The 26,139-nt window shown below is 35.0% G+C and overlaps 11 protein-coding genes across 11 annotated transcripts; 6 read left to right on the plus strand and 5 right to left on the minus strand.

Moving 5' to 3' along the window:
- Nucleotides 1–315: 315 nt before the first annotated feature.
- Nucleotides 316–5,278, minus strand: DFA_05017 (uncharacterized protein; the record flags this gene model as incomplete). The annotated part of the gene is made up of 6 exons (XM_004360681.1): nucleotides 316–530; nucleotides 572–754; nucleotides 1,580–3,518; nucleotides 3,612–3,840; nucleotides 3,915–3,966; nucleotides 4,003–5,278. 6 exons carry the CDS (start codon nucleotides 5,276–5,278, stop codon nucleotides 316–318), a joined length of 3,894 nt encoding a protein of 1,297 aa, XP_004360738.1.
- Nucleotides 5,279–5,816: 538 nt separating this feature from the next.
- DFA_05018 (uncharacterized protein) lies at nucleotides 5,817–8,094 on the minus strand (the record flags this gene model as incomplete). The annotated part of the gene is made up of 4 exons (XM_004360682.1): nucleotides 5,817–6,565; nucleotides 6,678–6,944; nucleotides 7,060–7,302; nucleotides 8,040–8,094. The coding sequence occupies 4 exons, from the start codon at nucleotides 8,092–8,094 to the stop codon at nucleotides 5,817–5,819; spliced, it is 1,314 nt and encodes a 437-aa protein (XP_004360739.1).
- Nucleotides 8,095–8,188: 94 nt separating this feature from the next.
- Nucleotides 8,189–9,299, plus strand: DFA_05019 (uncharacterized protein; the record flags this gene model as incomplete). The annotated part of the gene is made up of 3 exons (XM_004360683.1): nucleotides 8,189–8,387; nucleotides 8,492–8,630; nucleotides 8,759–9,299. 3 exons carry the CDS (start codon nucleotides 8,189–8,191, stop codon nucleotides 9,297–9,299), a joined length of 879 nt encoding a protein of 292 aa, XP_004360740.1.
- A 183-nt stretch (nucleotides 9,300–9,482) lies between these two features.
- On the plus strand, nucleotides 9,483–12,750 carry DFA_05020 (serine/threonine protein kinase; the record flags this gene model as incomplete). Its single annotated transcript, XM_004360684.1, has 3 exons — nucleotides 9,483–10,726; nucleotides 10,803–11,046; nucleotides 11,110–12,750. The coding sequence occupies 3 exons, from the start codon at nucleotides 9,483–9,485 to the stop codon at nucleotides 12,748–12,750; spliced, it is 3,129 nt and encodes a 1,042-aa protein (XP_004360741.1).
- Nucleotides 12,751–12,881: 131 nt separating this feature from the next.
- DFA_05021 (uncharacterized protein) lies at nucleotides 12,882–15,090 on the minus strand (the record flags this gene model as incomplete). Its single annotated transcript, XM_004360685.1, has 6 exons — nucleotides 12,882–12,935; nucleotides 12,963–13,088; nucleotides 13,156–14,261; nucleotides 14,341–14,855; nucleotides 14,909–14,945; nucleotides 14,985–15,090. The coding sequence occupies 6 exons, from the start codon at nucleotides 15,088–15,090 to the stop codon at nucleotides 12,882–12,884; spliced, it is 1,944 nt and encodes a 647-aa protein (XP_004360742.1).
- A 139-nt stretch (nucleotides 15,091–15,229) lies between these two features.
- DFA_05022 (uncharacterized protein) lies at nucleotides 15,230–19,014 on the plus strand (the record flags this gene model as incomplete). The annotated part of the gene is made up of 8 exons (XM_004360686.1): nucleotides 15,230–15,343; nucleotides 15,550–15,579; nucleotides 15,887–16,498; nucleotides 16,538–16,739; nucleotides 16,818–17,001; nucleotides 17,082–17,172; nucleotides 17,218–17,313; nucleotides 17,398–19,014. The coding sequence occupies 8 exons, from the start codon at nucleotides 15,230–15,232 to the stop codon at nucleotides 19,012–19,014; spliced, it is 2,946 nt and encodes a 981-aa protein (XP_004360743.1).
- A 210-nt stretch (nucleotides 19,015–19,224) lies between these two features.
- On the minus strand, nucleotides 19,225–19,643 carry DFA_05023 (uncharacterized protein; the record flags this gene model as incomplete). Its single annotated transcript, XM_004360687.1, has 2 exons — nucleotides 19,225–19,471; nucleotides 19,549–19,643. 2 exons carry the CDS (start codon nucleotides 19,641–19,643, stop codon nucleotides 19,225–19,227), a joined length of 342 nt encoding a protein of 113 aa, XP_004360744.1.
- A 172-nt stretch (nucleotides 19,644–19,815) lies between these two features.
- On the plus strand, nucleotides 19,816–23,036 carry DFA_05024 (uncharacterized protein; the record flags this gene model as incomplete). The annotated part of the gene is made up of 5 exons (XM_004360688.1): nucleotides 19,816–19,868; nucleotides 20,606–21,451; nucleotides 21,544–21,672; nucleotides 21,892–22,543; nucleotides 22,788–23,036. 5 exons carry the CDS (start codon nucleotides 19,816–19,818, stop codon nucleotides 23,034–23,036), a joined length of 1,929 nt encoding a protein of 642 aa, XP_004360745.1.
- Nucleotides 23,037–23,145: 109 nt separating this feature from the next.
- On the minus strand, nucleotides 23,146–24,223 carry DFA_05025 (uncharacterized protein; the record flags this gene model as incomplete). The annotated part of the gene is made up of 2 exons (XM_004360689.1): nucleotides 23,146–24,021; nucleotides 24,125–24,223. 2 exons carry the CDS (start codon nucleotides 24,221–24,223, stop codon nucleotides 23,146–23,148), a joined length of 975 nt encoding a protein of 324 aa, XP_004360746.1.
- A 345-nt stretch (nucleotides 24,224–24,568) lies between these two features.
- On the plus strand, nucleotides 24,569–25,311 carry DFA_05026 (uncharacterized protein; the record flags this gene model as incomplete). Its single annotated transcript, XM_004360690.1, has 2 exons — nucleotides 24,569–24,633; nucleotides 24,765–25,311. The coding sequence occupies 2 exons, from the start codon at nucleotides 24,569–24,571 to the stop codon at nucleotides 25,309–25,311; spliced, it is 612 nt and encodes a 203-aa protein (XP_004360747.1).
- A 319-nt stretch (nucleotides 25,312–25,630) lies between these two features.
- Nucleotides 25,631–26,091, plus strand: DFA_05027 (uncharacterized protein; the record flags this gene model as incomplete). The annotated part of the gene is made up of 2 exons (XM_004360691.1): nucleotides 25,631–25,739; nucleotides 25,832–26,091. 2 exons carry the CDS (start codon nucleotides 25,631–25,633, stop codon nucleotides 26,089–26,091), a joined length of 369 nt encoding a protein of 122 aa, XP_004360748.1.
- Nucleotides 26,092–26,139: the final 48 nt, after the last annotated feature.

Genomic DNA, 26,139 nt, shown 5'->3' on the forward strand with positions numbered 1-26,139 from the left:
GGCTTGCCCTCGTCGTCTACTTTGGATGTGGTCCACTTGGATTGTGCGGGGTCATAATAATTTTCACCCCACAACTTTGCTGCAGAAATGCCAAGCTTGGCCTCGTAGAGACGCGCAAATGCCTCCAACGTGAATCCCCAGCCCTGAGAACTACACCCAAAACCAACGTTGCCTACGACAGGGTCCAGTTGAATCGCAGGGTAGCCCTCGACAACCTCTTGGTACGCTCCAATGATCGAGTTGGCGTTTTCAATCGACCGTCTAAAGGCATCGTAGATGTCCTCGGGTTCCGACTTTAGCTCCACCAGGAATCGGTCAAAATTGTTGATGAAAAAGACGGGTACGTTCTTTTCGGCGATGGCTTGGCGCAGCACTGCTCCGGTCTGAGAGCTCACGCCCTCTTTCACAGAGTCGGCCACCACCAGCGCACCGTCTGTCACACGCAGTGCGGCAGTCACCCCGGACGAAAATTCCACTTGACCTGGCGAGTCGAGCAGATTGATCAGATGAGGCGACTTGTCGGGTCCATGCTCAAAGTAGAGTGGCGTGCAACTTGACCTGATCGTCATACCACGTTCCCTATGGTCTTTTCGAGCAATATTTTCAGAGATGACACCTGCATGTGCCACAAGTGAATCACTTATTTTTGTATCGACATGAGAAATGACAGAAATGTTTCTAATCTTGTTCCTTTCTTTCATTACAGATTGAATTGTTTCCATTGAAAATTTTATCATTTTTGAAAAGATATGTTCTAAAAAAAAAATAATAATAATAATAATAATAATCAAAAAAAAAAAAAGTATTACTAATCAAATCCACAGTTGATATCAACCAGTACTATTACTATTATTATTATTATGGTATGACTTACAATTTGATTGAATTGATTTAAGTGTTTTAATTGAATTGATAGGGATCGTACAATAGGTTGTGACTACGAGAAAATGTTAAAACCCATTCATATTGTATTAATATAATGTCATAATATTGTATTATTTTGGTGTAAACATACATTGTTGAAAGTTGTTCTGTTACTCGAGTAATGATACTTAACAAAAGAATGAACCGATGAAAAAAATAGTAGTATGCTACTAAAAGTTTATAAATAAACACCCATAAGGGGGGATTTCACAGTTATAAAAAGATACCCAACCGCTTCCTTCGAAGTTCTGATTTGTTTTTTGTTGTTACAAATAGCTGAGGATCAGATACGTACTTGATCACATAATATATGTATATATATAGAGAGAGAGATAACTGACTGTAGTAGATAAATTTATTCTTATTATTAGAACTAATCGATATCGGTGTAGTACTCTCGTGACAAATTTGGTATGTTTGCTCTTGCTATGTGATTGTGTACTATAGTGTATACCAAATTAATTATATCTTTGAATAAAAATTGTTTTTTTTTTCTGAAGAAAGAGATGGAATAAATAATGAAATAATTATTTATATATTTATTTATTTATTTATTTATTTATTTATTTATTTATTTATTTATTTATTTATTAATTGTTATATTACAAGATCTGATTAGAGAATTGATTTTGTTATTTAAAATTGTTATTATTACTTGGATTATCAACGTTGTAAATAGTGTAATTATTTGGATTGATCGTCGCGAATAATAATGGATTAATGGATGGATAATCATCGATGGATGGATTATCAACATCAAAAACAATATTATTATTATTATTATTTGGAGTATTAGTAAATTGTTGATGATTGATTTGTTGTCGTTGTTGTTGTGGATTAACAAAATACTGATTATGAATAGTATTAGGTTGTTGTTGATGTTGGTTTATATTAGTAGTAGTAGTATTTGTTTGATTCATTAAATTTTGTTGTTGTTGTTTAAAATAAATATTATTATTATTATTTATGATATTTTGTTGTTGTTGGTGTTGTTGTTGAGTTTCATTATTTGGATTGGGTAGCATATTCTGATAGGCCATTAGGCTTTGGAGCCCTCTATAGTATCCTGATTGTCGTAGTCTCTCTGCTTCGACAAGATGGTTTGCTTTGGTGACGATGAGCCAGTATGGTGCTTTGAGACCTTCAGTTTTAAAAGTAAAGTATTTCTTTGCTTTTAATAGACCTTCCATATGACTTCGATTAGCTGCTGTTCCTTTGGTTGAAACCGACGTCAATGTAGGATCTACAATAAAACTATTCAATTGACTGCAAAATTTACAACAAATCGGTAGTTTAAACAATGAGTAGTCATTTGATCCAGGTGCAGGTAGTGGTGGTAGTGCTTTGATGGCTTGGATAGCTTCAAGACAAGCTTGGTTGGCAATAGTAGCAATGATTGTAGTAGTCGGTATGGTTGATTGTTGTTGTTGTGCACCACCTGCACCACCTGCTGTAAGTATTTGAAATAGTTTGGTAAAGAATGAGTTGTGGGATTGACCGACACTAGGATCATTACAAAGCGCAGTGATAATAACCAATGACAATGTTGGATAGACAGCCAACATCTTGAGAGTGTCAGCAACCAAATCGAGAAATTGTTTCTTTTGTAGTTCATTTGGTTCTTTTGGTGGTGGTTGTTTCGAGTAGCTATAATTATCTTTTGTAAAGGCAGATGCTTGTTTGACAATAAAGGGTGCCACAACAGTCGTCATAACTTGTTCTATTGAATCCATCGAAACAAGTTCACCAACCCCAACCTTGTCATTTGTCTCGTACAGTTTGATCAAAGTCTTGAACATTGGGATTGTGTTGGAATTATCATTGGTCATTTGTTTGAATTGGTTGTAGTAGGATGTTACCATAGTTTTGACAGACTCTTTACTGACCAACTCTGATCCATTTAGCCACAACTCGTACATCTCTATTGTCATGGTCGTTGTATTCCCCAATGCCTTTTTTAACAACTCGTCTGAAACAATTTCTTTCAATTCACTAATATACTCTTGCAAAGGTGTATGTCTTTTGAATATTTCCACTGCTCGAATATATCCCTTTGGTAATTCTCTGGCACAATGATGAGAGATGGTATGGTCGATGACAAGATTTGCAATTTGCTCTATTTTATCATCTTCTAGTGGTGTGTTGTCTGTGTCGAATAGGTGATCGATAAACTGTGAGTCAAAATTGAGCAGATCACCTCCCTCAATATCTGACAGTTCTTCCAAGTATGAAAAGTCGTGTGTTGCAATATGAATGAAAAAGGTAATCCATGGTTGTACAAAATCGTAGTTTTTCTTTCTTGTCTTTATCACAATTGGAATGAATTGTTCAAACATTGGTTTGGACTCTTCTGTGTAGGGAACCTCTTGAACAACAATGTCAATCAGTCCCGACAAAAAGTCTGGAGCATTCTCTTTGTTTTTACGCCATATATCCCAATTGTCCAAAATCTCTGTTATACTATTAATCGTGTTGGTTTGGCTCTTGTCAGCTTCCAATGAATCTTTTAACATTTTCTCTACTTGTGATATACTCTTCATATACCATTTTCCTTTTCCTCTTAAATCCCATAAAACTATTGCTGATCTATGATACTATATAAAAATTAAAATTAAAATTAAAATTAATTAATTAATGAAATATTAAATATATTATTTAATTAAAATAAGTATTGTATGTTATCTTACCAATCTAGAATAAGTTCCACCTTCATTTCCAGTAGCTTCTTTAATCTCTTCATCAAATGGTTTGGCTCCATCCATCGACCCGTCTGGAAATAGTTCCATGGTTGGTTCAATGATGACATCTTGTAAATCTCCATCATCTCCAACGATTCTTTTAAGATTAATTAATTTATATATGCATCTATCAAAATCATAATCTTCAGCAAATCCATAATTTTCATAAAATCCTTTTCTTTTTTTAAAAATATTAAATTAATAATTATTAATATATTTAATACTCTTTCTCTATTCTATGTATAGACATACTCTTTAATATGAATAAAACCAAGAGTTACAAGAACATTTGCTTGATTGGCAGCTTTGATGAAAAGGTTGGCAATTTATTCATCTTTACCTTTGAGTGACGCAAGTGAAAATGATGCAGTTGAATAGACATGATCAAGTGCATATGTGAGACGTGGAAGATTGTTTTTATAATGTGTTGTACTGACTTGTAGAGTTGTAAATGGGTCTGAAGTAAATGATGTAAATGATGTTGATGTTGTTGATGGTCTTTTGTTATTAAAGTTGATTGGTTCTTTAATCTCGTTGTATCGATCAAATACTTGACGAATGGTATTGGCAACATTATCAATAATTAATTGAGAATTTACATGTTGTGAATTTGAATGGACTAGTGATCCATCAGCCAACCTATTTCTACCATTTCTCATTAAATTGTACACCAAGCATACTCTGTTGCCTTGAGTGACTGGTTTAACCTCGTGTCTACAATCAGCATAGAATGCAACGTATTTACATTGTGACATAGTGTCATTCTCCAATGACACGGTTGTTGATTTACCGTGATGATCAATCACCAACTCTCCACCTCGATGTTGACATGGTAGTGATATGACAAGTGTTCCAAACATACCATCCACCTTTTCAGAGTCACGATGTGGTAAGAAGAAACCACCAGCTTCATAGACCAACATTTTATACAGTTCTGCTGTTACTATTGAGTCACCTAACCCAAGTTTCTTTCCAATCTCAACCAATGTATTGTTAAAGAAATGTGTGTATGATGCTGACTCTATCTCTATATCTGTCGAGGGTATTTGCCAAACCTTTCGAACTGACAGATCCACTAACGTCTCTGTACCCTTTCCATACGGTGCTCTAGTTGCCTTTTCAACCAATTGTCGAACTTGAGCAGGTTGAATGGGATACTTGAGTACGCCGTCGACACCCTCTATCGTTATGATAGGCATGTTGACCATATTCAATGAAGACCCAGTACAATAATAGTCTCCCAATACAACCGACGATGAACTGAGTATCAACTTCTCCAACTCTTTCAATTCACCATTGTATTGAAATGATGATTTCGTTTCCTTTTTCCTCTCTTCCTCTGAACTAGTTTCATCATAACTAGCCTTTTCAAAACTATCTTCTTCTTCATCACTATCCTCTTCTTCTTCATCACTATCCTTATCTTCTACTTCATCATAACTATCTTCATCATCAACATCTATTATTATTGTTGGTGGTGGTAGTGGTCGAGGAGGAGGAGGAAGACAAATGAATGGGTTGATTGCATCTATGAATGAAAGTGTACTACTACTACTATGACTATTATCATCATTTTTACTAATACTATTTGTATTAGTATTAGTATCTCCTTCCATTTAAAACTTACATCTAATGATTTTGAAAGAGGGTATGACGAAGTTGGTAATGGGGTGCTCACAAAAATATAGATTCGCATGTTTCATTGGGTTGTGCTGCATAATGGAATGAACTTGAGCAAAAAAAAAAAGGATTATAAAAAAAAAATGATTCATTGATGATATCACTCACACTTTAATAATGAACAGAGCAAGAACCAACATCTAGCTAGATAAGAAGTTGTTGTAAAAGGTAGGTTTTGACTTAAACCAAAAGGTTATCGATACATTCGTTGGGATGGATTTCTGTATTGGATCTTTAACCAACTCCTGGTCCTCCTCCCTCATCATCCTCCTCCTCTCCACCAACAAATATATTAAAATTAATCAACAACGCTCACATGCATTCATCATGAATCAAATGAACCAGCACGTGCTACACTCCTCCTCCTCCTCCTCTTATTAATTTAAAAATATAATAATTAATAATTAAACAAACAAAACACTTTTCAGTCAGACAACAACAATTGACAACAGTAAAGAGAGAATATTTATTTATTTATTGGATTCTTGTGAATGAATAAGTAGCAGTTGAATTGTTGGTGAAAGCGAATACGTATTCTGAACCAGGTGGAATGATTGGAGTAACTCCGTTCACTGGGGTGAGACGCCAGTGGATGGTACCATTTACAGTTGAGGGAGTGAGTCCCCATACACCAGCAACAGGCACGATATTTGGATTGGATTTAAACACTGGATTGACAATATCGACTGGTCCTTCGTTGGTGAGTGTACCAACTACATTGGTGTAGTTGTAACCTCCTGCAATCCAATGTCTGGTAATATTGAGCGAGATGGTTGGGTGTTGGAGTTCTTCAAGACCTGAATTCCAGCCACTACAGAAGGTTAGCAAATCAAAGGCAAAATATCTTCTGTGGTAATACATGACAGAGTCCATATTGTCAAATTGGGCCCATGGAACAGAGCTACCGGTGGAACAGTTGGGTTGCTCGGTCATTGGACATTCGTAGTATACAGGGAATTGATATTGATCGTCTGAATAGTCGTAAAGCCACACTTCAGTGCTGACATGGGAGTAGGTGGCATCCGATCCAAAGAGGGTGAAAGCGGGTAATGGGAGATGAGGAATGGTGTCCTCATAGTTGACCACTCTGTAACTAGTCTCAATATTGACAGTGGTATCAAAGAGCACCTCGAAATCTTCATTGCCAACTCTTGGGGATCCATAGGTATAAGTAGTAATGGGTCCATAATCATTTGAAAGGGCGAAATCTATTGATGCAAGAGCTAAAGAATGATAATTAAAAGAAAAGAAATCATAGTGTTATTAATAAATTACAATACATTTTTAAATAATCTCATTACGCATGATAATGATGATGATGACGATGATACATACTAGCCATAGCTCCACCAAAACTGTGACCGACAATGGTCAAACCAGAATTTGAATCAACACCAGCATAGGAAAGGGCATCCATAACAGGTTTACGAAGTTCATATATATATCTAGGTGGAGCTACAGTAAATCCTCCCTTCCAAGCACGATGGAAACCATTGGATACCTTTGCATTACCATTTGGATCTGGGAATGCTGTTTGGCCAGTAAAATCCAAATCTTCCATGTCATTTACAAAATTACTTGTTCCTCTGAATATTAAATAATCTGTATAATGATTAAAAATAATAAACAAAAATAATAATAATAAAATTATAAATAAATATTTGTTAGTCTTTTTTTATATCGGTTAATATATCTTTAAAGGTATAAATAAACTTACAGTTGCCATCACGTTGAGCAACGTAGAAGAGACTGTCTGAAACAGTTTCTTGGTATATGAAGTTAAAACCTGACGTGAAGAAATTACTTGACTGGGGATTACCGCAGGAATCATTTTCGTTTTCAGTTGGACAGGACCATGTGGAGGTAGGTTCGGGAAAGCAATAAGCTGAATAACTCATGACGAGTCCATTGAAGGCTAGTGTGGTATCAAATTCACTCTTGACAGTCGAGATTGATAAACCTAAAAAGCAAATAAATAATAATATATTTTTTGATAACAACATGTTGTTGCGGATATAAATAAATAAAAAAGTTTTGATTTGTTTGTTCTAACATTGGCACTTATATAATCTTTGGATACCCTTGAGGAATTAAAATAAAATAGAATTTTATCTTATTTTTGTTCAAGTTATGCCAGCATGGCAGTCCATTGATTGAACATCAGCAACCACAAATGTTGTGATCACAACAAAGAAAAAAGTTTGTTTTGCTGATGTGGTTTTCGACCAAACAAGGTACCAACAAAAAAAACCCCTCGACTGAGGCCATGGCCACATTGATGTTGTTTTGAATTGTTTTTAAAACGAGAGCTTTGTTTTGATTTTTGTTTGGATGTGGCCTTTTGCTCGGGTTCATCTATGGTGTTGGTCGTAGACGGTTTTCATCATTATTGTTCATTTTTTGATAGACAAAAACTGATGGCAAGGGGAATTTTGCAAAATACCCAAAAAAGGAAGCTCCCTCGGTTCTGATATTTCTGAGTGTTAAAAAAGAGTAAGATCTAGATTTTAAATGGTGTAGTTGCAGGTCGTCAACTGTGGTGGTTGGATAATGGCGCCTGAACATTGTTATGATTTAATATTGTTGCGCCCACCCATGCATGCATTATACATCTCTCAATTTACTACAAGAGTTACCTTTTACTTTTTAAAATGAAGATATCTTATCTCTATGTGTTTACAGTGCTGCTATTGTTGCAGTCTCTGTTTGCACATCTATCAATAGCCGTATGTGTTTTGTAATCATAAGTCATTGATTTAAACTAATTCTATCAAATCCAAATTTTTATGAACACCAATTGATCAAAGGGAGTACCAACAACTCTTCACATATTTGATATAAATCTAATGTATTATGCTCTCAACATATCGAGTGGAGATCTTATCGCTAAACAAAGCATACCTTTACCTGGAGGAGATTTGGTAGAATTGAATGGTGTCATTCAACCATCGTCAGTTAGCGATGAATTTCTACTGATTGGAGGTAATATTACAGATGTTGGTGAATCTTATATTCCAATCATTTGGTCTTATAATGTAGTCGTACGTATTATTATTCTATGCCATTTGTAATAACCTAAATAATAATACAAATTTTTCTCATTCTCTTTCACCTGCAGACCAATACTATTGTCCAAAAGTCATTCATAGATGTAAAGTTTCAACAAATGCATTACCAATGGAGTCCTCAGATGGCAACATATGATTCAATTAACAATATAGTTTACTTGAATGCTGATTTTAAAGGATATCCAGTGTTGCTCAAATTTGATTATAATCAACATAAAGAGTAACTATATCCCCATATTTGTTAATTATTGTCTCCTATATAGATATATATATATAATGAATACTTAAGATTAGCGATCTAAATATTAATTGTGAATTATTTTTAATTATTGATTATTATTATTTTAGAGATGTAGTTACATTACCAGGTACAGGATGGTATATACAATCATCGTACAATGAGACAACCAATATGTGTTATCTCGGTGGTACAAGCCAAGTAGCAAATCAATTTAGTCAGATGGTAGTTGCCACCTATAACACGGTGACTGGAGATACATCGTCACACATCATTCAATTTGATGTCCCCAATAGTTGTTACTACTCGATTGCAATGTATCAATACAACTCCAAGTTCTATGCTGGACTATATGCTGCCTCGGGGTCTTGTCCATCATACATATTTGAAGTGGATATTGTTGCAAACACTTCGACATTACTAGCTACCATCCCATATGACAATGCAGCTCCATTCGACTCCGATATATATTTTGTATTCGATAATATCAATGGATATCTAGCCATGATTGCAACGAATGCTGAAGATTATACAAAGCTCGAAATTTGTATGGTCAATCTCAATACCTATGAAGTTGACCAATATGCTTTACCCAACGTACTTAGCAAGCTAAATGCTGATGAAGACGAGTTTTTAATGACTCTATCCTAATTTAAATAATAAAACCATATAATATATATTATGAAGGAGATGGCCCGAATGTTCACACATACATACAAAGAATAATAACAACTATCAATACCCACAACTTGCATTTAAATTAATTAAAAAAAAATTAAAAAGGTGCAGTGAAAATGAACTGCAAGATTCGTTTATGATTTATTAATCTTACTTATGGAGTCAGAGAGCACAGTTGCTAAAACTAATACAACAACAACAACAACAACTACAAAAGAACATGATGATGGTACTCAACAACAACACCAACTTCCATATACAACAACAGATAATATAAAAGACAATCAAGCTACGAAAGATGACGAGGACGATGACGAGGAAGAGGAGGACGATGAAGATGAAGAAGAAGTGGATAGTAATGAATTCTTTGATATAGCTGATTATTTATATGATGATCAGTTTCAATATAACAATGAATTGGAGAGATTGGAAGAAATCATCAATACCTCGAAAGCTTCAAAAGGTGACTATTATTGTACTGGAACGTCACAAGAAATGTCATTGCCGAGTATCACGATTGAAGGAATAGAGGGTAAACTTTCATACCCCATTCAACCTGTTCAAGTTAGACAATTGGTTGAAAAGGCTACTAGAGCACCCTATGGAAAGGGTACAGAGACTATAATAGATTTGGCTGTTCGAAAGGTTTGGCAAATACCTGCAACCGATATCAAGATTGTATCAAAAAGATGGAATGTTTCTTTTACAGCTATACTCGGCTCTATCAGGTCTCAACTTGGGTTAGGTGATTCGACAGTTACAGCAGAGTTGTATAAAATGTTGGTTTATGAAGAAGGTGGATTCTTTCTACCACATCGTGACTCTGAAAAGACAGATGGTATGTTTGGTACACTTGTCATATCACTGCCATGCCGACATAAAGGTGGAGAGTTGGTGATTGATCATCGTGGTAAATCAACAACCGTGTCATTGGAGAATGACAGTACCACGTCACAATGTAAATATGTTGCATTCTATGCTGATTGTAGACACGAGGTTAAACCAGTCACTCAAGGTAATAGAGTATGTTTAGTGTACAATTTAATGAGAAATGGTAGAAATAGAATGACCGACGGGTCACTCATCCATTCTTATATCAGTGACTCACAAATCTCTAAAATGGCATCCACCCTTCGTCGTGTATTCAATCATTACAATGAAATTCGAGGTGAACCAATCAACGACAACAACAAACGAGCACGTCAAACACGTCAAGAAATCGCTCCAGGTTATACATCTGACGTTCCACGTCTTGTCTATGCACTTGATCATGTCTATTCACTTGCATCATTTTCACTTGCATCACTCAAAGGTAAAGATGAAGAAATTGCCAATCTTTTCATCAAATCTGCCAAAGATGCAAATGTCCTTATAACACTTGGTTTTATTCATATTAAAGAGTATGTATAAAAAGAGAGAGCAATGTAATATTTATTTATTTATTTATTTATTTATTTATTTTAATTTTTTTAATAGGACTGGAAATTACATGCCAGGATACAAATATAACAGGGTGTATCATAAACCTGAATATGAAAATGGAGAATTTTCATACAGTCTAACCAATCTTAGACCAGTTGTAGAGACAGGTCAATTTGAAGATGTTGCTTTTGACGCATCCAAGGAATTATTTCCAAATGGTGCATTAGATGGAGCTCAACCATTTAAAGATGAAGCTAAAGAAGCAACTGGAAATGCTGGTTCACTCTATGAAAGACTTGTAAGTATAATAATAAGAATTATTATTTATTTATTAATTTTTTTATTTTTTATTTTTTTATAGTATCATAGATCAGCAATTGTTATTTGGGATTTAAGAGAGAGAGGTAAATTTTATTTAATGACACTTGCACAAGTAAGAGTCAGTTACCAAAAATCAATTGAAGAGGATAATAGTCAAACCAACAAATTGAATGAACTGACAGAGATTTTACTTAATTGGAGTGCGTGGGACGCAAACAAACAAAAGAGTGGGTTACCCGATCTACTTGCCAATCTAATCAATGATATTATTGAAATACCAGTGACTGAAGAATCCAAACCAATGTTTAGATTATTCATCAAGGCATTAAAGATGACATTTGACCCTGCCATCTTTAAAAAACCACTCTTTACTTTTGTTACCAATTGTCAAGACTTGGTATTCTTGACAGAGTTGCTCAAAGATTGGTTTACATTGACAAATACTGTATTCAACACTCAATTTATCGATCATTTGTGTGCAACCAAACCACAACTTGGCGATGCTCTACCACAATTGATGGGCATTTTGGTGAGAACTGTACCTGTTCAATGTAGTGCCTGTCAAAACTCATTCATCTCCTTTGTATTCAGTCTTCGTAATAATAATAATATAGACCAATGCAGGCATTTGACTGAAATCTTGGTTCCTTTTAAACCATTGATTGGTATTGTACGCAAGTACGATATATTGCAACCACAACAACAGCAGATCAATGAATACGTGTCACATAAGATACAGGTCAAGGCTATAAAAGCGGGTGGAGACTCTGCCTTGGAAGTTTTCAAGATTTGGTCAGAGGGATCAACGCTCATCAACGACGGCACGATGATGACATTGTCAAAGGCATGGGTTGACGCATTCCCTCAGAGAGAAAAAAACACAGTCAACTTGGAAAGATTGAAACTGATCTTTATAATGCATCGTGCTGCTGACAAGCACGGCACAGGACTTGTCAGTGAGGAGGAAGTCACCACAGCCATCACCCAAACGCTGCCCAGTTGGATTAGTACCCAGGCACGTGTTTTCTGCACGCCCAAAAGTTACGAGTACAACTTTATAGCGCCCGCTGAACCATCACCTCAACAAAAATCAGCATTCATCACGTTTATAGTATCGCTTCTAACGTTATTGCACACGATTGATACGACTCGGATATTGTGTCAATCAGTCATTAATATTGCATTTGCCGATGAAACTGTCCAAAAGTCTCATCGTAATTTCCCAACAAATCTATTAAACCAACTTCGCACAACTGCACCACAAGTCATGACAATACCAGCCGTTGCCGATTTAATTATCAATAAGGGTCTAGCAGCTATTCAGCAAGTTATTACAAAGATGCGGGAATTACCGGAACCCTCTAGTTACAACTTTTCAATGTTTGCCATTCCAAAACCATGTTGTGCCAACTGCACCAAATTCAATACCTATCTTGCTTCTGGTACAGAGACATTGTTTTCACTCAAAGGAACTGGAGCCATTCGAGAGCACATTGAAAGATATGCAACTGCCAGGTCATACCTCGTTGCCAAAACAGAAGGTACTAGAGCACCCTATACTCTTACCGTCACCAAATCCCTCGCTCTTCTTGAAACCGAACGACAACGTCAAACTACCCTTCTTGCAATAAGAGATGATTTATTATCTTATCAAAAATCTCTTTTACAAAATAATGAATAAATAATAATAATTTAATTAAATAATTGTAAATAGTAATTAAAAATAAATAAATAAATAATAAATAAATTGTAAATAGTATTATTTGTACAAATAAGTATTGGACACATTATATATATGTTCTTGTTGCTGTATTAACTACGAAGTTTCATTGAAATTTTGATGGATCTACTAATACGATGTCTTGACTTGAAAAGATAAATGGAAAGGCCTACAATGATAGCAGCACCGACCACACCGACAACTACTCCAACTATAAGTTGCCAACTAGTTTTTGATTCATTGGATGGACTACATCCATCTTTACCATTGAAATTTGGTTGAACTAGTACTGATAGATCCTAGAATGGAATATAGAAAATAAATAAATTGTATTTTTGTATTATTTTTGTTTAACTTTTAACTTACAGGATCCAATTGAATAAAATCATTATGATATGGGGTTTGAGTAATTAAGTAGGTTTGACCATCTACAATATCAAAACGACTACGGATAGTTGTAAAGATGTTATCTACAATACCTCTATTGACAATATTACCAGTATACCGTGTACCAGTCGACCCAATACTAATCTGTGACAAGTTTTGTCCTTGAACAATCAAGGTATCATCCAATGATACCTCCCCGCATTGTAATTCCGATGTATTGAATAGACTAACAAATTCCAATGTATTGACTCGTTGATCAAATGCCCAACTATGTAAATCGATACTATATTTAATGGCTCCAATTGGAATATCCAACATGATTCCTGCAAATTGTCTTGGGAAACTAGAAGCACCTGTAGTACCTGTATTATTGTTGTCAACGATTGGTTTAATTTGAATAAATGAAATGGATAGATTTTTAAATGGTACAATGGCAGTAGTGTTTTCATAGATGGTGTAATTCCATTCATTTTGAATGTACAGTTGGTTGGTGACTGGATGTTGAATGGAAATATTGGTAGCTGTACTATATGACCATGGAAGAGTTGAGAAATTGGCTTGGTTGATGACCATCCCGTCCATGTCAACCTCTCGAATACCCGACAACTCAAAATTGAATGATTTGTTGCCTAGACCGAGTACAACGGTTGGTTTGGTAGTTGATGTGGTGACATTTGTGTTTTCAATTGGTATAGTCTCGTTTAAAACGATATTACATAATGGACCGGTATACCCAGTCACACAATCACAAGATCCACTCGTCATATTACACTTTCCAAAATCTCCACAATTTTGTGTACAAAGATTGGGTATTTGAACGGCACTTGTCCTGGCGTTAGTCACTATAGAAACACTTGGGAAATTACCATTGGTGGCAGCTATAACAATCCCATACAATGTGGATGGAATCAAAGATGAGAATGTTGCAGTGTTGGATGTGAAATCTTTCATTTGAAGTGCTGGATTACCCGGCACACCAAAATAAACTGAATACACTGTCTCTCCAGGTACTCCACCCAAACATTCCCATTGAATAGTAATATTGTCTTTTCCAAGGATCGTTGTTATTGATGGTAAAGTTAAATCTAAAATTAAAATAATTAAATTAATTAATTAAATGATAGATAAATTTTATATTTAAATTAAATTACTATTTATACATACTATCATACATTGTGATAGAAGATGATGGTGGATCGAAAACCCAACCAATGTGTGGTTGACCCAGTTCAATTTTAAGAGTAAATGTTTGGGATACCTCGCTATAGTCCAATGTGCATCCATCTGCACATCCATAAGCCAATATCTTTGGAGAGTCGCCAGAGATGTACGCTTTGATCTGATAGTCGAGTGGGTAGTTGTTACCCCACGTCGATACGATTGGACTCATCTCTATCTTTTGGTAGCCGATGGTATAGTTGTATCTCAACTCGAGTGTAGGTACATTGAACCCTCGATTGTACCCATACGTCGGATACGCCGAACAGTCATATGAAATGGGTAACACCTGAGCCAAGTTGCATCCAGCCGAATATGTCATACTACCCGATATGTTAAATTTGGTCATAGCAACACTCGACACTTTTGTAAATGTTTCTGTAATTTCATTGGTTAAACATGTATTTAATACATGTGATATTCTAACTGGACTATCATCTACATCCCCAGTTGGACAATTCCTAATAGAAATTAATATTAATATTAATATTTATTATAGACTATCTATACATACACTGAAGAGTATTTTTCATAATATGCCATTTGTGGAACTGGAAGAGGAGGAGTGGAGAGAGTCTGTACGTATATACCAAGACCGTCGTTACAACCATCGGTCAACTGTTTGTCGTGATCAAAGGTAATGCACTTGTCATCGAGGAAATAATTGTATTTGTAGGTGCCCATCAAATAGGTCATCGATGACGTAGCACTCAATGGGATACACTGGTTAATGGTTGCTGTCACCAGCTTGTACACGGTTCCAGAGCAATTAGTAACCGCCGGATAAAATACAAGGTTTATATAGGGCGTTACATCAACTCCATCGACCTCTACAATGTACCCATCCAACATCAACATCAACAACATTACTATCACCATTGTAGTAAAGAGTATCCTACACCCAGTGTATTCTCTGTCTCTTGATAATGATGATCTTGTCATGATGATAGTAATAACTTATTATTATTATTATTATTATTTGTTCACCTGACCTCCTAACTTGTTATCTTGGTCTTTATCTTTTATCTCTATATTTATCTTTTTTAATATTAGTTGTTAAAAAGATAAGATAAGATAAGATAAGATGACCAACACTTGTGGTTCGGGCAACCCATTGTTAACAAAAATATCTTTTTTGTTTAACAACAAAAATAGAGAGCATTTGAACCAGGTTATAAATACAAAGTATCTAGATATTATCACATAGATATAATAAAAAAAAATAACAACAAACAAAGAATACAATGTTTTGAAAACCTACTCTCCCCATATATGATCGCCGACCTCGGTTGGACAAAGTAATTAAACACCTTTTCTTTTTTTGGGGGTGGTGAAGTGCTATGGGCGGACTGCAAACACACGCACATAACTAATCTTACTCATGGAGTCAGAGAGCAACACAGTTGCTCAAACCACTAATACAACAACCACCGATGATGGTACTCAACAACAACAACAACCATCGACAACATCTACAACAACAGATATATAGGAAGATCAAGCAATGAAAGGGGAGGAGGAAGAAGAAGAAGTGGCTCCAACGACAACTGTCACTACTAGCGGCACAAACAACAAGGCAGATGTAATAAATGTTGATGAATTGGAAAGTGATAAAGATGAAGATGATGACGATGATGAAGAAGATGAAGAAGAGGAAGAAGATGAAGAAGAAGATAGTGATGAATTCTTTAATTCATGTGAAAATTATGATGATCAGTTTGAATATAACTGTCAATTGGAGAAATTGGAAGAAATCATCAATACTTCATCAGCAGGTGCATCCTCAAAAGGTGACTATTATTGTTCTGGATTGTCACAAGAAATGTCACTACCGAGAGTCAAGATTGAAGGAATGGAGGGTATATTGGCATACCCCATTCAACCTGTTCAAGTCAGACAATTGGTTGAAAAGGCTACTAGAGCACCCTATGGAAAGGGTACTGAGACTATAATAGATTTGGCGGTTCGAACAGCAGAACTGTACAAAATGTTGGTCTATGAAACTGGTGGTTTCTTCTTACCACATCGTGACTCTGAAAAGACCGATGGTATGTTTGGTACACTTGTCATATCACTGCCATGCGAACATAGAGGTGGAGAGTTGGTAATTGATCATCGTGACAAATCAACGACACTGTCATAGGAGAATGACACCATGACACAGATCAAACACGTTGCATTCTATGCAGACTGTAGACACGAGGTTAAACCAGTCGTCAGTGGTAACAGAGTATGTTTGGTGTACAATTTAATGAGAGGTGGTAGAAATAGAAATGAGGATGGATCACTCATCCACTCTTATATCCGTCGCTCTCAAGTCACTAAAATGGCAACCACCCTTCGTCGTGTATTCAATCATTACAATGAAATTCGAGCAGAACCAATCAACGACAACAACAAACGAGCACGTCAAACACGTTAAGAAATCGCTCCAGGGTATACATCCGACGTTCCACGTCTTGTCTATGCACTTGATCATGTCTATTCACTTGCATCATTTTCACTTGCATCACTCAAAGGTAAAGATGAAGAAATTGCCAATCTTTTCATCAAATCTGCCAAAGATGCAAATGTACTTATAACACTTGGTTTTATTCATATTCAAGAGTATGTCTATAGAGAGATACAATTATACATCATTTATTTATTTATTTATTTATTTATTTATTTTATTTATTTTTATTTAGAACTGGAGCATATTCTGAAAGTTATTATGGTGGCGGTGGTGAATATGATGATGGAGAATTTTCATACAGTCTAACCAATCTTAGAGCCATTGTTGGTAAAGGATAGTTTGAAGATGTGGATTTTGACGCATCCAAGGAATTATTTCCAAATGGTGCTTTGGATGGAGCTGAACCATTTAAAGACGAAGCAGAAGAAGCAACTGGAAATGAAGGTGGATCATATGAAAGACTTGTATGTACTACTAAATAATAGTAATAATTATAATTATAATCATAATATTAATTTATTTTAATTAATTTTTATTTTTATATATAGTATCATAGATCAGCAATTGTTATTTGGGATTTAAGAGGAAGAAGTAAATTCTATTTAAAGACATTGGAACAAGTGGGAGAAATGTACAAAGAATCGATTGCAAATGATAATAGTCAAGCCAACAAAATGAAGGAGTTGACCGATATCTTGGGTAATTGGAGTGCGTGGAACACAAAAAAACAAAAGAGTGGGCTGCCCGATCTACTCGCCAATCTAGTCGAAGGTATTATTGAAATACCAGTGACAGAAGAATCCAAACCAATGTTTAGATTATTCATCAAGGCATTAAAGATGACATTTGACTCGGCCATCTTTAAAAAACCACTCTTTACTTTTGTTGCCAATTGTCAAGACTTGGTATTCTTGACAGAGTTGCTCAAGGATTGGTTCTCATTGAATCATCCTGCATTCAACATGTTATTTATCGATCATTTGTGTGCAACTAAACCACAACTTGGAGACGAGTTGTCACGATTGATGGATGTTTTGGTCAAGAATATACCTATTCAATGCAGTGCGTGCCAATCCCGAAAACACTATTTCTACTCCTCTACCACTTGCACGCATGTGACTGATATGTTGACCCCTTTTAAACCATTGTTTGGTATTATTAGAAAGTATGACGTGTTGAAATCACAACAACCGCAGACGATACTATACGTGCAACAAAAGCTGCAGGACATGGCTCTAAAAATTGGTTCCGGCTGTACCATGGAAGTATTCAAGCTTTGGGTAGAGGGATCGCCACTCGTCAATGAAGGCACGGTCAAGGCACTGGTAAAGCTGTGGGTAACTGGATTCTCTCAGACACCAGTCACCTTGGAAAGATTGACAATGATCTATCAACTGTATCAAGCTGCTGGCAACAGGCCCAGCAAAACAGGTGTGCTTGTCAGTGCGAATGAGGTCACTTTGGCCATCACCAAAGCACTTCCTAGTTGGATCAGCAGCCAAGCACCTGTATACTGCACTCCCACAGGCTACTCTTACAGCTACAAAGCACCTGCTGAACCATCAGCTCAACAAAAAACAGCATTCATCACATTTATAGTATCGGTTCTAGATCATCTACAAAAGATTGACACGACTCAAACCATGTGCCAACATGTCATTAATATTGCATGTGCCGATGAAACTGTCCAAAGAGTTCATCGTAATTTCCCAACTAATCTATTAAACCAACTTCGCACAACTGCACCACAAGTCATGACAATACCAACCATTGCCGATGTGATTATCAATAAGGGTCTGTTGGCTATTCAAAACGTTATTACAAAGTTGCCTGTATTGCCACAACCCCAAAGCTACAACTTTTCAATGTTTGCCATTCCACAGCCATGTTGTGCCAACTGCATCAAATTCAATACCTTTCTTGCTTCTGGTACAGAGACATTGTTTTCACTCAAAGGAACCAAAGTCATTCGAGAGCACATTGAAAGATATGCAACTGCCAAGTCATACCTCGTTGCCAAAACAGAAGGTACTAGAGCACCTTATACTCTTACAGTTACCAAATCCCTTCCTCTTGTCGAAACAGAACGACAACGTCAAGCTGCCTTTCGTAAAGATAGAGATGATTTATTAAATTTTCAAAAATCCCTCCTTACAAAAAAATAAATTAAATAATTAAATAATTAAATAATAATTAAATAAATACTTGCCATGTATTGGACATGCATCATATGATGGTTAGGGTTATTATGTACATATTGTTCTTTAATATTAAAAATTGAATCTGATTAACAAATAATTATATATGATCATTTTTGTTGTTGTAGTTGTTGTTTGTGGGGTTGCAAAGTATATACTTTGATGATCATCATATATTTAATCAATCTTGATATCAATCTTTTTAGAATATGGATTAGTTGTAGTATTGTTATTCTGATTATTATTATTGTTATTGTTATCTTGTTGATTTGGTGGTAAAGAGTTATTGTTATTGTTGTTATTTGATTGAACCTTGTTGTTGATGATATCCAATGATTTATCAAAGATGAATTCACCAGAATTCAAGTAAACGACAGCTGCCTTCTTTACTGAATCATTTTTAATTAGGTTGGCTACTCTATGTCTGTTAGATGATGATGATGATAGGTTAATAAATGAATTAAATGAACAACATAGCTAAGTCTCACATGATCAACATACACAGAGAAACCTGTAAAGTGTCTTACAGCAGCCAATGAAGTAGTTATAAATGCAGCATCGGCTGTAATTGAAAGTGCTGTTGAAAAGAGTCCCATGATATCTATCTATCTATCTATATATCTATCTGATATCAGTATCTATCTCCCTCTTTGATGGTGGTATTGGAATGATGAAAGTGTAGTTCATTCTCATTCTCTCAAAAGTAGTAAAAACAAAAAATTAATTATTAATAATGACAATTCATTCGTTGTCAAGAAGTACTCATCAATGTCATTATTAGTTGTACTACTTCAACAACAACAAACTAATCAAACTCATATGTATATATAACCAATCTTGATAGGTTATGATTATGATGATTATAATTTACTTTCAATCAAAGGTTGTGAAGGTTTGACAGTTCCCTCCCTTTCCTTGTATTTTTTGAATAATTATGTAACTGTCAAAGTTGTTGAAGAGACAAGCCGAGTCTCTTTCTTTGGTTCATTATGATAATAATGATTGATTACGAGAATGATTAATTATTTGATTGTTCTTGAAGTTCAAGTTGGTGTTTCACTTTAACGGCGAAAAGGCGCCTAACAATTTTTGACCGTTACATTTCCATTTTTGGCAAGATAATATTCGTTCATTGGGTGAAACAGCACTGCCATCCATCAAAGCTGAGTACTCACCCATCATCCATCCATCACATGTTTAAATGTGCTGCAGCTGATTGGTGAAAGGATATTATTTTCTTTTATTGTTCACCCTACCCTACATACATACATTTAGCAGTAGTAGCATATATTTTATATAGCATTCATTCACTTTTATATACACACTTTTGTTGAACAGACAATACAATAAATAAATAACTAAATAAATAAACACTCACTCGTACATATTTTAAAGGTATATTATATAACATCACATGATGATGATGATGATTATTATTATTATTCTCTGAGAACAAATTATATTAATTTAACTAAATACTCTAGATAACATTTAATCTCAGAGAGATTCTATTCGTTTTTATTCATCTATAGATGGCTATATTATCTTGGCTGTATAGTGATACTAGTAGTAGTAAAACAGCAAAAGCTAAAGCTAAAGCATCATCATCATTATCTTCATCATCATCTGATCAGAATACAAAGAATGGAGATCATCTGAATCATTCAGATGACGACGACGACGACGACGACGATGATAATAATAGTTTAATATTTGATACAGATGATAATACAGATGTTGATTATAACAATCAACCAAGTAGTAGTAATAGTACTGCAACACCATCACTTCAATCATCATCTTTAAATGCTTTTTATCAACAACATCAACAACAGTCTAATAATAATAATAATAATAATAATAACAGTATCAACTTTAACACATTTAACAATGATATAACAAGATCATTAAAGAAATTAAATCATTTGTCATTGGAAAAGGATAGTAATACACCTTTGGAATGTGTATGTTCGTTTGATACAACTGGAAGAATGTACAAGTTTTTCGAAGAGTTTAGATCAAAGTCATCGACAACACTCGAATCATTGTTTCAAACGATTCCCCAACTCAAAATTGCATTTATCGTACATGGTGACTACTGTGACGATGTCAATCAGAAACAACAACAGTCAAGCAGCACCAACAACATACTAAATAGAGCCATTGCAATGCTTTCATTCACCAACGACAGAATGGAAATCATGAAATGGTTGGAACGAGTGCGTGGCACCAATGGAGGGGACGCACCTGAAAACTACGAGTTGGTACTACGAAAATCAAGAGAATTGCCTTGGTCTGAAAACTCCAAGAAAGCAGTCTTTATCTTTGGTGATGATGTCCCTCATCCACCAAGTTACACGAATCAACATTTCTATTGGAGAAATGAATTATATTTTTTATCAAAGTATGAAACAAGAAAAGAATAAGGGAAATAATATAATATCTATCATAATATATATATCAGCTGACTAATAACATTTATTTATTTTGTTTTAGGATCGGGGTTAAAGTTTATGGTATACAATGTCAAAATAATAAGCATGCACAATTGTTTTATGAAGAGTTGGCGGGGTTGTCGGGTGGTCGATACGTACACTTGAAAGAGGCAAAACACATTGCCCAATTGTTTATACTGCTGTGTTTAAAAGAGAATGGACAGTCGTTTTTAGATGGATACATTGAACAAGACGACGGAAACCAAATCTATCAATCAATGTTTGCTCAGTTGTGGCAACGAACGTTTATAAGAGAGCGGGAAACTGTCAACGTCCGATTTGCATGGTGGGACATTTCCAATGACATTGATCCCAACCCAAAGTATCTTTGGAATGATGATACATCTAGTTTTGAGACCAATACAAGTTTAAATTTTGTTATTCCTCCTCCTCAATTATCACCAACCCAACAGACACATACAAATGGGTTATCATCAATGATCAATGGAATTAAACAACGATCATCACCATCAGCCACCACCGCTACTTCCTCCTCAAAATTAACATCAACTAGTACAAATATTAATTATTATGCATCACCTATCAATTCATCATCTATTTATACATCACCCATCGCAGTCAATTATAATCAAGCTATAGTCACACCGCACCATAATTACTATGTCTCACCTTCGCCCGTCTCACCATCCTCCTCTTCATCCAACGTTTCATCTCTTTTTTCCCCAACCACCACAACCTTTTCCCCATTTAGTCTGGCGACTCATCTCCCAACTGCCTCTAGGTTAAACTTTGCAAACAAACAGGCAACCATTGGCGTCTCCCCCTCTCTCTACAACAAAAAGAGAAAATCAGTGACCAAAGAAGATGAAGATCAAAATATTACCAACCTTAAACATTTTGCTCATTATCATCCTTATTCTCGACAACCTATAAACTCAATCAACTCTTCATCCTCTTTACCTTCTCCGACCGCTGCTTCACCAACAACAAAAAAGAAATCATCAAAGGCTACAACAACAACAACCTGTCCTTCTGAAAAGGCAAAAAAACTAGATAAAAATGATTTAATGTGGTTAGAAAAACCTATGCCACCAAATCAAATACAAATACAAGAAGAAGAAGAAGAAGAAGAAGAAGAAGAAGAAGAAGAAGAAGGGAAACAAACAATAAGAGAACAACAACAACAACAACAACAACAACAAAAAAAGGAAAAGGAAAAGGAAAAAGAAAATGGAAATGAAAGAAAAACAAAAAGAAGAAGAAGAGAATAATATTTTAAAAAAGAATTTATTTCCAATATTAATTCAACAACAACAAGAACATGAAAAGAAACAACAAGAAACCATAACGACAGAGATTGCAAGTACAAGTAGTAGTGGTAAACTAGAAAATCAATTTCTTGTAGATATTATCGATTCAAATAGTGTACAGGTTCAAAGTTTTAAAAATAACAATGATATGGATATGGATATTGATCATCATTTGACATATCATCATCATCATCATCATGGTATCACTCTACCTCAACAATGATCACAAAAGAATAAAGTGATAAACCGCCTATCCCCCCATCCGAATTTTATTTATTTTTTACATATATGTATACAACCATTACCATTAGTAATCTTTTTTGTTAGTTTTATTAGTAATCTTCTTCATTATAAAAGTGATATTCGAATTTTGTAATAGTGGAGAATTGATTTAGAACATTTTCTTTAATGGCTTTTAATACATGATCATCTAGAATGTGGATGACAAGTGTTTGAAGTGATGGGAATAGGTGTGGTGTCAACCAAGATGATACCAATTCCACTGTCTTGATTTTTGTGATTTCTAGACTGGTCACAGCCGTGAATGCGTCTGATTTTGAAGGGTATAACTTCCTAGTACATCCTACCGTCATTGATCCAAGTTGAAAGTATGGGGTTAATGTATTCACCACTTCTTGAAATGCATTTAATTCTGATGTGGGTATGGAGGAGGTTGTGTGTAGAATGATAGGTGATTTACCCAATGCAACTCGTTGATTGAGTGTTGGTAGAAGATCTGTCAAATCGCTCATGAGTCTAGGAAGTATTGGATTTTGAATACTCTCCAATGACATTATAAATGATTGTGCCGCTTCTATTATTCGCGGTGACGACGATGATTTCATCATTGTAATCAGGTCTTTTTGGTAGGTAGAGTCGAATTCAATATGTTTGATTGCCTTCCAAACAGTGATAAGAGGTAGTGTTGATCGATGTGGTTTTGGATAAGGGGCATATCCTGATGCCATATCTGGTTTGTGATATAAACCGGTAAAGTGGTCTGTTGACACAAGACTATGTAAATATTTGGGACCTAGGTCAGAGTGGAGTAGACAATCGACAAGAGGTGCAGGTTGAGAGAAACACATGCGTGCACCTTTCCGAGAGGTGAATGACAATTGAAATGTGTCAGACACCCACTCTCCAATCCATTCTAGCCATTGTCTGCATACCAAATCATATGATAATTTATTCTTATTTGTATCAACCTAAATATTTATTCATCACCATTAGTTTTAGCAATGAATGATGAGATCATTATACTTATTTAACAATAATAAACAAACCATAATATTATGCGTACATACTTACTTTACAATCTAATAAATAATATACAATCTTTTGTTGAATTATTTTAAAAAGTACAGGTGTCTTTACATCTGATTGTAGGGTAGGTGAAGAAGAAGTCATACTCACTTATAGGTTTGCTGATTTATAAAATATATATATGATAGAGAGTTTGTTACACCCTCCAACAAACAGTAAGTATAATAATAGTTTGTGGAAAAAAAAAACCATAGTGATGTTATTGGGTATGGAATGTCTAGAATTGCCTAAGTATCCGATTTTGAGAGTAAAAAGTCAAAGAAAGTTCATTCGAAAGTTGGTTTGTCTGAGGTGCGTCATCTGCTCTGGATGAAAAGTTTTTAAAAAGGTTCTTGCTTTCAATTCAATCTTGTAATCTAATAACATATTTATATTTACATTACATATATATATATTAATAGAGATAGAGATAGATAATAGTAGCAAAGAATGAGATTCCATATTCTTTTATCAATCATTGTATGTCTTTTGGTTGCTTTCACAACTGCCTCGACGTATGTATCTAATATTGTCATATTTGGATATATGAACTTTGGTGGTCAAGTCACCCACCACCACCATCATCTAACAATACAAACATAGATTGTTATATTAATCATCCTTTCATTAATTTGTATACTATTAGAACTACTAAAGAAACACAATCAGTTGAAGATAGAATTCGTCAAGAATTAAAGGTATGGGAGAACAATTGGAGTGGTTTCCCAATCAACTGCAGACGTATGGTTGACACCTTGTCATCGGATGGTATCGTTGAATACCCAGCTGGCAAGCACGTTATTAGCGGTGGACACAAGAGAATCTTTTCGAGATGTGAAGGTTTCATCACTGAGAACTTTAGTCAAATCCAATCCTACATTACCGGCACCCCATTGATTGTTGGACACAACGTTGCCTTTGAACGTGCTACCCTTTTCATGACCAAGAACAACTGTCGTCTCTACAACCGTGGTATTGTCACCATCAAGTACGACAAGGACTTTAAGATCAAGGAGCTCAAGGACTACTTTGACCTCGATGAACTCGTCGAAAAGTACCAAGCCTGTCAATTCCCAGGTTCCCCACTTCCAGATGTCAACGCTGAAAAGAAGGCTGAAGAGTCTGCTGCCACCTTTACCACTGAAGATAAAAAGGTTACTGAAGATACTCCAAAGCAAAAGGATGAACTTTAAACAAACAAAATAAGATAAGATTAAAAATCAAAACAAATAATAATAATATTAAAAATAAAAACACAGAAATGTTACAAGTGTTGTAATATATATATATATAACAAATCGAAATTAATATTCCTAACCAATGATATATTTATAAATATACTTGTTGGTATTACAGTTATAATTGTATTATTGAAGCGATGCAATGAATGAAAAAGAGTTTTTTTAATTAATTTTTTTTTTTAAAAACGAATGATCATTCATAGCAAATATAGAGACAATTAATTGTCTTATCTATCTATCTATCATCTTTTTGTAAATATATATATTAAAAATGAACATTATCGTTAGAAGATCACAATTGGTTAGAAATACAGCATCTCTATTGAGAGCTGGTGAAAATTATAGATTAATGACAGGTCAAGAGAGAAGTGGCAATGCTGGTATGAATCAATCAACAAAAGACAACATAGATAGACAATAGAGAGATAGATAGATAGATGATTAACGCATTATATGTTTGATTGTATTGTAGCTGGACCACTTCATGATTTACCAGATTTTCACTTTGCTGATGGTAGACCAGCACCAGTTACACATACTCAGATGAAATGGCAACAATTTAGATCAAACACTGATAACATTTTAAATAGAATGATGGACGAGGTCAAAGTTGATCAAAGTCAAGTCACCTCTAGAATCGATAATATGCAAACTTATATTGATCAAAAGATCACTCAATCAAAAGAAAAGAGAGCACAAAAGAAGGTCGTTTTTGAAAAGACTGACAATTAAAATAACAACGCGAATAATAATAATAATAAATAACATTAACAGTAATAA

The sequence above is a fragment of the Cavenderia fasciculata genome, assembly GCF_000203815.1.
Source record: "Cavenderia fasciculata unplaced genomic scaffold Scf_Dfasci-G-o-80e12.f1-5, whole genome shotgun sequence".
NCBI lineage: Eukaryota > Evosea > Eumycetozoa > Acytosteliales > Cavenderiaceae > Cavenderia > Cavenderia fasciculata.